Source organism: Amblyomma maculatum, chromosome 6 (assembly GCF_055883805.1).
Source record: "Amblyomma maculatum isolate TAMU_Amacu chromosome 6, ASM5588380v1, whole genome shotgun sequence".
Classification (NCBI taxonomy): domain Eukaryota; kingdom Metazoa; phylum Arthropoda; class Arachnida; order Ixodida; family Ixodidae; genus Amblyomma; species Amblyomma maculatum.
In genome coordinates this window covers 30,201,757-30,212,676 of record NC_139349.1, presented here as the reverse complement: position 1 = coordinate 30,212,676, position 10,920 = coordinate 30,201,757, and the positions used below count along the sequence as shown (strand labels likewise).

The window sequence follows — 10,920 nt, the reverse complement described above, 5'->3', positions numbered from 1 at the left end:
GCAGCCAGAAAAAAACGAAAATAAACAATAAAAAAGAGTTGCTTACAAGCCACTGCAAAAGGCCACTGTGCTTACAAGAAGGTTGCAAAAAAAAGAAAAAGAAATTATTATTTTTAATTATTTTTCATATAAAACCACAGCAATATTTGTGAAGAAGTGCTTTAATCCACATCTCTCTTCAATGTGCAAGTACCACTCTTGTCTGCAGCGTCTGGGTTCAATGTAGCACAGACCAAGTAGGGGCAGCACATTGTAACATCAATGCGGCACTGTAAATTAAGCGTTATTCATTAGGGCAAAATAAAATAATGAAACAAGGTGACGATTCAGTGTACGTACAGGGTCTCCTTCAAGACTGCAGGGCTTGGACCCAAACGAGTAATCGTAAAACATTGGGTACAGGCTCGGATCGTATTCAAAGTCGCTCGGCTTCATGTCCGCAGCTTCATTCAGTACGTTTAAGAGCACCAGGATGATAACTGTAACGACAAATAGCATGCATTAAACATTTTACTGTGCAACCAACCAGCAAGCATCACCATCAGCTTGATCGGCTTCACTTGTTTTTAAGCTAGAGATCCAATCCAATCCAATCTAAATTATGTCAGTTTTGTTTTTGTGTTGTTATTGCAAAAGTTTGCCTCCTAAGTTCGTGTGACTTTTCCGACGTTTCAGTTTAACTTGACATCTGAGCTACATGGAATGAAACAACTCAGGATGACCAAATCACTATGTTTAATGCGACAGTCGCTTCACCATCGCATCCATGACATAAGGCTGTCAACGCAGAGGCGGCTGCTGCACAGTGGCACGCGAAGCAGTCATTTCTACAAAATTTCGGTGATCTGCGGTGGTGCTGTCAGCCTTGGCATCGGATGTTATATAGCATGGGCTTGCGAGCCAAGGCCTTTGCCCAAAGTTTTCGCGCACTCTCCAAACACGGTGGAGTCATTATCTGTGAACTTCGGTACAAAGGTGACCAAACGGCAAACGCAACTGGAAAATGCCATTAACTATGCCCGTGAGCTATTAATGCGAAAAAAGGTTGGTGGGAAGTCTACGTCTATTCTGGTAAAAAGCTGCCATTGTACAGTCCTTTCAATCGAACCGTTTCTAATTATTTTGTGTGCATTTTAGGACGATTGCGGTGTCCCTGGAATCGCCGTGGCAGTGAGCGTTGACGGAGAAACAGTCTGGGCTGAAGGTGTGCTTGCAGTAGTGACTCGTTATTACATTACATTTACCGCGTAGGAAGAAAAAAAAAAAAAAAAAAAAAAAAACAACAACCCTGCTTAGTGATAAATGACGTTCAGCTTTTTTTCTTTTCTTTTTTGCTGCTTTTCCATGTTTATTGTGATGTTAGAAGTGCTACGAAGTAACTGTTAATGTGTTAATGAGAAAGACATTAATTAAAGTGATTGTACTGATGCAGTCTACAGCAATATGATCTGCCGCAGTGAAGCGGAAGGCATATTTTCTGGCACTTGCAATCAGTGCTCGTTTGAAGTACAGCCAGTTTTGGTGTGGCTAATGAACAGTGCACTTCAAATCTGCTCCTAGGCATAGGCTATGCAGACATTGAAAACAGAGTGCCATGTGGGACCAATACAGTGATGCGCATTGGCAGCATCAGCAAGCCAATTGCTATGATGACGGTTGCAAGACTGTGGGAAGAAGGAAAGGTTAACTTAGACAAGCCCATCCAAGAATATGTGCCAAGCTTTCCCAAGAAAACTGTCAACGGCAAGCCGGTGTGTTTTCACTTTTATTTTTCTCCCTTAGTTTGTTGAGTCATGACGTGATTCAGTTTTGGTCTAGGCATATTTAATGGCACAGAGCAGCTGCTTACAAGTACAATTATGACTCTCGATAATTTGACGTCTGGAGTGTCTTTGAACGCTCTTAACAAAGTATGCTTGACAAAGCTCAACAAGTGTGGACATTGAGTACCAGGATTAGCAGATAATTGAAGACATAGATTGTGATGAGTCAGAAAAACACACTGCTGTCGAGTCATGATTTTAACTTGTACCCTTCAAACTGTTCTCCTGATCAAGTTGCTCGTTGAACAGTCAACTATACTAATGCTATAAGTGAGATGTTTCTCATTGACGCTACCATCATTCTTAATAAGGAATTGGAACTTGGTCTGTAATGGTGATCCATGACATGAGAAGCGCCTGTGTTGTGTACCCTTTCTGTGTCTTTTGTCTTTTTGCGCTACGTTCTCATGTCATGGATTAATAAGGATATGTTGACATTTCTTCCCTTGGACAGTAGTGGTGCAGGCTGAGACACATTACTTTTCATTTTAGGTTTGCCCTCAAATATGATAAATGTTAGCTTGAGCAAATACATTTTAAGTGAAAAGAGAAGATAAAAAGAAAGCTCCTCGGGTATTATTCTTTTGAGGCGCTTATGCCCTTGACAGCTGCATAAATGCATTTCTTGTCTGTGAAATTCTTTGCGCTGATTTTCATTTGCGAAAATATGTGCCTAGGTATTTGTCCACAACAGGTGCTAACATAGCTGTAAACCCCACATCTGCATGGTGCTGTTCACTCACATAAAGCGGAATTAATTACGACATTGAATATATTAAGTTAAGCTACAAACCTCTATGCTGCCTTCAGTACCCTTGCATAACACTTGGAGATGAGGTGGAGAGTTAAAGCAGTTTATGCATCATGATATCAAGGGCATAGGTGCTTTACATATCAACAGCAGTAAATGAAAGATTGTGAACTTTTTTTTTTATTTGTTACATTTCACTGTCTGCATTTGTTACGAGTAAAACATGCAATGGTTGCAGGTTGAAATTACCTTGAGGGACCTGGTTTCTCATGTTGCTGGAATACGACACTACGCCACTGGCAAGACTCCACCTTCAAAAAATGTGAACGTAAGTGGTTTGCACTGAAAACTGCTATAGCACTTATAAAATTTTCTTAGGTTGTCAAAGGAAACCTGATTTTAATGGAACAGAAAGTTATTAACTGCAATTATGGTGTAAACAAGGATGTGATGGTAGTTTTCAGTGACATCAACTTGCATTGCCTGAACTGTTTCAGGCAGACACAGAATCCCCAGAGTTCTTCAGCAACAAAAAGTTTAACACTACTGAAGAAGCTTTAGAAATGTTCAAGAATGACCCCCTTTTATTTGAGCCAGGTAAGAAAGCTTGCAAGCAAGTCACTGAGGCATAAACCTGTATTATGTTCTTAAAATGCAAACATGGTTTTGATGCTTCTGAATTTACAACCTAGCTTTAAACTCAGCTTCTGCATGGTGCACTTCATTCACATTAAGTGGAACTGGTATTGACACTGCACATAATAGGTACTCAACTTTTGCATTGTTCAGTGTTTTGTGATAATTTCCTATTTTCATCCACCCGTCTGACATTCTGATACCCAACTTTTGCATTGCTCAGTATTTTGTGATATGTTCCTGTTTTCATCCAACCGTCTGACTTTCTGCTACCCCTTGCTATACTTGCCTTCTCTTGGCTTCCATCTCATGCCTGAGATGATAGAATGAACCTTTTTGCTAGTGCTCTTGCTCTTTTTTTTTTTTTCTTTCAAATAAATGCCAGGGTGAAATAATGTACCTCAATCCTTATCTAAAAATGCTTCGTGCAAAGACCTTTAGAAACTTTTGTCTTTTGCTTGTCAAGTTCTTGAATCCAACAGTTTTGGTATTTCCTGCTCTTTAGTATGTGTTGGCCGCATATGGATCTCTAGCTGTCTGCTGGACTCGGCAATCATGAAATCCTCTGCATTGTGGCTCAGCAACTGTATGTGTTTCTCGCGAACAGGTACAAAGTACCACTACACCACATTTGGTTGGACATTGATAAGCGCGGCTGTTGAAGGTGCAAGCAAGGAGCCCTTTGCCAGCCATCTAAGGAGGCTGCTGAAGATGCTTGGCATGAAAAATACGTTCCTCGACGAGAACGAACCTATCATTTACAATCGCTCAAGGTGAGCAGCATTGATATGCTATCTAGAGATAGCCATGCTTTATAGAGAGAGTATTGAAGCAAACACTTTGAGTGCTTTCGAGATTGGGCATCACCGTCTATTAGAAGTGTGTCGTGAAAATAAACCGGCCTCCTTGCACTTGTTACATGATCTTTCTGCGATGACCGGGTGTTTGTTGAAGTACTTTTGGCTGCTCAACAAATGGCCCGATAAGATGTTGTTTGCGACTGTGCTTACTTCATTGAATGCAAAATGTAGCATCTTGTTGCTTTTTCATACATGTCGACAGAGCCAGCTGCTTAGAGTGCTAACTTCTGCATTGGAAGAAATGCTTAGCTCAGAAGCCATGATGCATACACTCGATTTAAGAAAGATATTTTTTATATTTACTCCTTGATTAATGTGTGATTTAGTGGAACTGGGTTAACAGAAAATTTTGCCACTTTAAATGTACATCTTTGACACAGTGTCCTGTGTTGCAGCTAAGCTTGTTTTCCCGGTGAAAGTGCTATTTTCAGTATTCTTGCATACTAAGCCAAAAAGCCAGCAAGGCTTTTTTCTGTATTGTACTGCATCAACCTGAGATTTAGTAATAGAATACAATTTTAATATATTGGACTGCAGAATTTCGGGCATGCAAGATGCAGAAGGAAATTTAGTACTGCGAAGAGCTCTTTCTAAGCTGGTTTTAAAACTTCAGCTTTTATCTAAGGAGTATGGAAAAAGTTATCAGGAGTACAATTTATGGTTGCAGTAATGAAAAGAAAAGCACTTACATTCATGTGCATTTTATTAGGCAATAAGGGACTTTTAATTAGATAAGTTTGAGGCACTTTGCATACAATTGTGTACATTGCTAAGTCACAGCTTGTTTATGGGAGTGCTGCCTACCCCTAACACCAATTTCCTTTGTTGCATACAAGTTTGGAAACATTTATGTCATAAATTTGTAGTATGTTGCTTTATGTAGTCAGTTCAGAAAGCTAAATCTCATAAAATAGGCACCCATGCTTTAACATTGCCATGAAGGCTGACTTTGCCATTTTGTTTTAGGTTTATGGTTCTTACTAGCTCCAAAAATTTTGTTTGATTTCAGAATCCTCACATTCACCAGTCCAACCAATAAAAGTGTTTCACAGCAAATACTACAGTAACCTTTTTATGGCCATAATTTGTGCATGCACACAGATGTGTACAGAGTGCCTTGGTGGAACTGATCTGAGTGCTTTCCAACAGTGGGCATTTATTCTCGCTCAGTCAAATGCTTATATTGTAACATCACGAATGGTGGTGCCATGATTTAATAGTGGTGGCAGGCATTGCATGAGCACTCCTTGCCACGCCACTGGTCTTGCACAATGTTATTTAAATTGGGAATGTTTGAAAAACATATGAAAAGTCCGTGACAATATATTCATGAATCATTGAGTGCTTTTGCATAGATTATTTTCTCTCCTGCTTTCTATTCCCCCCCCCCCCCCCCCCCCCCTGCCTTTTTCCTTCGGGGAAAAAAATTCACTTTCTACAAGGTCAGGAACGACCCCCGCATTAGCTCTGGAGAAAAAGAAAGCGAAATAACAAAGTGTGAATATATTATGCTACAGCTACCTTTTCACATGTATGTGAAGAAGTGAAGGAAACATTCAAGCCAATGCTGCTACAGCCAAAAGTAAAATAATGCTGAATGAATAGAAGCCTCCTACCAATTGGTATAGAGCTTTTATACATTTCATACTCATTCTTTTCATGAATCTACAACCATCAAGGCATCTTCATACTTTTGCACATACTCTTAGAAAATAAGTTTTAAAGTTTGGTCATTGTATACTAAGTTATCTTAGAAAATAAGTTTTAAAGTTTGGTCATTGTATACTAAGTTAAACGGCTTTTTTTTTTTTCGACAAAAAAATTTCTAAAATTTTTTCATGTAAAAAATGACCGGCACCTGAAAGGGTTAAAGACCCAACAGAACTTTTAAGAAAGCAGGCAGCACCCAAGTAGCAGAAGCTCTAGAGTTGTTTTTTTTTCTGTTTCAGGAAAACCTCACAATTTTATTGTTATTGGGCATTTCTGAGTGCACAGCCAAAAGTTCGGAACACAGCAAAAGCAGTAGCTTGTTTTGAAACCCAAATTAATATGATACCCAAAACACTAATAAATAAAAAAAATCAGCAATTTCTACAGAGTTGCTCGCAAAATTAATAAGAAAATGTTAATGGTGTATTTTAGTCTAGTTATGAAAAAAGATATCAGATAAAATATATTGTAAAAAGAAAACATCCTAGAAGTTGGAAACAAACAGCAAATGAATGCTGTAGCACAAAAAGCATGTGAATACAAGCAAAACATTGTGGACCTTTCAAGCTTGAACACTGGTACTTTCAGGAAAACGCATCAATGAATTCGCAAAGTGAGCTGTCTTTGAACAAATAGCTACGCATGACCAAATGTAAAAAGCAACTGTAACCGTAGTAGCCTATTGTAACCATTTGTAAACTGAGGCTATTTCCTGCAAATATCATAGTAGGTCTTTGAATTATATTGAGGTATGGTACAATTTGCACATTGGAGTTGTTAGATACTGAAAGAGACATATAAAACTAATCTACTTGTAAAAAAATACCATTTGCGATTGAACAACAGTGCCCTTTGCATTGTGCACACATTCAGCAGGACAATGCGTGTGAACTCACGTGTTTCACCTCCTCCTCTTTGCTGTCACAGTGCAAGGATTATTGACGAACAGTGCTAGTCTTATACGAGTGAAAACTCTGGCTGAACTTGATGCTCAAGAAAGCAAATGAAGAGGGGCTTTTCGGAAATGGAAATGGCTGTGCTTACTTCAAGCTGCATCTGAATGATCTGCATTGAATACTGATTGAAAAGGAGTGGAAGGGCCAACACTCTGGCAAGGAGCTTCTTTTCACAGCATGGCGTGTTTGTAAAGCACAGAGCATTAGTACATAAACTGGGAAGGACGTGCTCCACTATGAATGCACAACTCTTATATGCCTCAACACAAGCTGTGAGAGCCTTTGAGCAACTACCACCTGCTCAACTGATATTAAAACTAAGAGGGCATGCCGCCTAGGTATGAAAGAGCATACAGTGTGGTCTGGCAGCACAGATAGTATGCTTCATGCACTCCAGACATTAGTATTGAATGAATTATTTAATAAATGTGTCAAGTACATGCAGCATTCTAGTTGGAAAGCATTAAATCAAGCCCCAGCCTTTTCATCTTTAATTTTTTTGTTTTGAAAGCATGTACAGCTGTTTTGATGTAGTCAATGAATGTCTGTTACATTTGGCATCACTTCTGGACAGAATTGTGGGGCTGGTTCATGCTTAGCAAAATAAGTTTTTAAAAGCAGGTATAAAAAAAAAAAGCATGGTCATCATGAAGACTTGCAGCAGAGGTTCTCAAACCTTTTTGCCTCAAGGAACCTCAAGAACCATCAATATGGATCAAGGAACTACCCCCCCCCCCCCCCCAACACACACACACTTTGCCCTCACAATCAGGCGATGTTGCTTGAGAACGAACCCATTTTTTTTTTTTTCTAGGTTAGTTCACTTTTTGTAAGCATTTGTTGTTGTTTTCGTTTTGTTTTGCTTCTGGCTGACAGCTTTTCATTTACTGCCCACCTCTCACTTAATGTGGCCTTTACACGCAAAACAAGAATGCAGAACACTAATTACAAAGCGACAGCCTCGTAGCATGTTGGCGCAATGCCTATCTTATCGTGGCGCCTATGTTGACGTGAAACTGAGGAAAGAGCTAGGATTAAAAAAGCTATTGCTATAGATTGGGTTTACTGAAAATAGGAATTGTACCTAGTTTGCATGTAACATGGAGGAGGGGGGCAGGCCATTAGGAGTACATGCAGTACATTCCCTTGGGTTCGTGGTGGAACCCAGTTTCGGAACCTGTTCTACAGTATGTGCAGAGGTGCTCAAGCTTCTTTTCTTACACGATGGAATATTTCACGGCAGGATACTGTAGTTGAGTTTCGTTGCACAAATGCCAATAATTGGTAGGGAAGGCAACTGTGCATAAATGCTTTCTTTTTTTCCTCAGAATATAGGGCTTCAATTTTCTCAGTGTGGATGTATGCAGCACGCATAAATTCCTGAAGTTCCTGAGGCTTGCATGTTTCTGCGAAATTGGTGTTTTAAGTATACACACGCAAATTTTCTCACTTTTCTTTATAGTCGAGCAGGATATGCATCTGAAAAGATTCAGCTAGGCCGTCGTGTTCCGAACACCACATTAAAAAGCTTGCATGATGTATGTAAAAGGAACAAAGGCTTGAAGTTAAAATTGATTTAAAACATTCCCTTGTTTAGCTATTTTTGTCCACAATTGATCTTGGATGGGATCTATATGTAAACTACAGTGATCTTAGATCTATATGTTAACTGCAGTGAAGTGGTTTATCCCTTGTTTCTCAGGTTTTCTGCACATGTATAAAATGTGGCCACTATGATCACATCTCTGCATTTTTCACATTGCAAGTTTGATTTTTCTCTTAAGTGAGGCTGCAACTAAGACAAATGGAAAGACAGGAAGGGCAGCATAAAACCACTTAAATGGATTGAACATTGTCAATGTCGACGTGCCCCCATCATTACCAGGTGCTACTTTCTGCAGATTGCAGAATTCCACTACAGTCTGCAATTTTTTCTTCAGTTTTCTCTCAGTCAGCTTTATAGTCTTTTTAGAGCATGTTTACTTTCTGGACTTTCTCAGTGGCTCTCTTCTTGCCTATCAGATGCGTATAGTAGTTATTAGTTGTGCAGTATGCGAACAGGCTGCTTTTAAAGGACAAAGAAGGTTTCAGTCAAAAAATGCAAGGAACTCTGGAAGGCCTATTTTGATGCTTCACAAGCCCCTGATCTAATTTTTAAGTTTTATTCATTTGGTTTGCAGCAAGGTCACCAAAAATGTCCTAGTCATTTTCTTGTGCAGTGTTCTTGTCACCAGCTTCATTAAAAAAGTGCACATTTTACTTGTGTCCTGCCAGCTTACCCTTTCCCAGCTCGTCTAGTATTTTTAACTTACCTTGTCTGGGTATAATTCCTCGCACAATCTCTTGCGGCCACATTTTAAAGGAGGTAAAATGCAAAAGCACTTCTGTACCAAGGTCTCACAGCCGAAATTAATCCAGAGTTGTTCACATTGGCACACTACAAAATTGGTGAGTGAGTGACCATTCCTGGCAGAAAATCTTGCAGCCTTCTCATAGCCAGTGCTGTTGCAGGTTCTACAGTCGTGACAAGTTTGGCAGCCTGGTGAATACCTCACCTGTGGACTGTTCCTACAAGTGGGCTGGTGGTGGCCTTCTGTCCACTGTGGAAGACCTCATCTGCTTTGGCAATGCCATGCTATACTGTGCACAGGCTGACGGAACAAAGTACAAAACTGGCTACCTGCGGCCAGAAACTGTTCGCATGTTGTGGACCCCGCACGCTAAAGTGCACAACTATTGGCAGAAGACATCTTTCAAAAGCTATGGCATGGGGTGGAGTCTGACAGAGACAGGAGAAAACCCCGGTGGCTGTGTCGAGTGGCCTGCGGCTGCAATGTACCACACGGGGGGCTCTGTTGGTGGAACCTCCGCACTTGTACTCCTGCCCTCTGCACAGGACCCCAAGGAGACCAACAAGCTGGGCTCACAAAACCCACCTCGAGGGGTAGTTGTAGCTGTTATCGGGAACGTCTCCAATGCTACTTATGGAAGTGTGGCCCTCGGAATAGCAAGACGATTTGCAGAGTTGTGCTCATAGTGCCAAAAATATGGACAGGTTTCACAATGTGCAGTGGATACTATTCATGTCCGGACTACTTTCTAAAGTCAAGTTTGGTCATGTTGTTAGGCTGTGCGCAATGTTAAAAAAAATTCCAATGTTGGCTTTGGAAACGGGAGCATTCCTACTTTGTGCTCTACTGTACGTAATGTTTCTCATATGAATACGCACCACAAGATACTTTATGGTGAAGCATGCCATTGCAAGTCCTCATGGTGGGTGTTGCTAGGCTGTGCTTGATAAAAAGTATCATTGTCAATTTTGAAAGCACAAGCTTTCCTACTCCAATTTAAAGTGTTGCTTACATGAATATGCACCAAACAGGCTGCTAAGTGTCTTCTGAAATGTATTTACGTGGAAATAGAGAGCAGCAAGAATGGTTGATGGCCATTGAAGAAAGGATCTCGATCCACAGTCAGCAAAGCTGAAATGGCGTGAATAGTGTGTGAAAAGTGCACATTTCTGAAACGTTTTGCTTTCCACCACTATATTTTTAATTTTCTTGCTGTGCCAATGTAGTGCAATTGTAATGGCTTAAATGATATGTACTTATACTGGCTTAGAAGCATTTAAATCCTTCATGCAGGTTGGAGGTGCAAAGATAAATAAAAGTGTTATTTCTTGCCCTGTATGCTTACTTGGATTAGTGAAGGAACCAGTAAAAGAAAATTAACTACTTCCTGGTTACATCACACAAGTTTGAAGTCTTTATTGTCAGTAAAAGAACAGAGGCTGCTGAAGACTTAAGCATGTATGCTCATAGAATTTAAATGTAGAGCCATGATTTAAATTTAGTAAAAGTATATGTCCCATTAGCATAACAGCCAGCAGTGGTGGTGTCCATGACACGCAAATCATAAGTGTGCCTTTGACAGGTGACATGGCTAGGCACAGAGAGGTGCAATTTAATAAATGGAAATTGCCATAACATATTAAAAAATTAGCATTAACAGCCATTATACAAAGTGTCATGACTCGGCACTTTATGAAGTATAACAATGTAAACCAACATATAATGGTTTTGCATTCTCACACATACGCAGTCTAAGTTTTTGCCAAATTTACCTCTGCTTCATCTTGGGAGTGATCGTGTGACGGCAACGCATCCTATACATGGGACACTGTA

The 10,920-nt window shown here is 40.0% G+C and overlaps 1 protein-coding gene across 1 annotated transcript; it reads left to right on the top strand.

Moving 5' to 3' along the window:
* The first annotated feature begins 574 nt into the window (after nucleotides 1-574).
* LOC146185370 (serine beta-lactamase-like protein LACTB, mitochondrial) lies at nucleotides 575-10,193 on the top strand. The gene is made up of 7 exons (XM_084606314.1): nucleotides 575-1,044; nucleotides 1,138-1,204; nucleotides 1,561-1,751; nucleotides 2,813-2,902; nucleotides 3,072-3,171; nucleotides 3,818-3,983; nucleotides 9,248-10,193. Exons 1-7 carry the CDS (start codon nucleotides 703-705, stop codon nucleotides 9,771-9,773), a joined length of 1,482 nt encoding a protein of 493 aa, XP_084462440.1. The 5' UTR covers nucleotides 575-702; the 3' UTR covers nucleotides 9,774-10,193.
* The last annotated feature ends 727 nt before the right edge of the window (nucleotides 10,194-10,920 follow it).

Excerpts from the sequence above, each read along its gene's own strand:
- LOC146185370 (XM_084606314.1), top strand. The coding sequence starts at position 703 with ATGAAACAACTCAGGATGACCAAATCACTATGTTTAATGCGACAGTCG. Across the intron at positions 1,205-1,560 it reads AGAAACAGTCTGGGCTGAAG|GCATAGGCTATGCAGACATT; the intron begins GTGTGCTTGCAG and ends ATCTGCTCCTAG. Across the intron at positions 3,172-3,817 it reads CCCCCTTTTATTTGAGCCAG|GTACAAAGTACCACTACACC; the intron begins GTAAGAAAGCTT and ends TCTCGCGAACAG.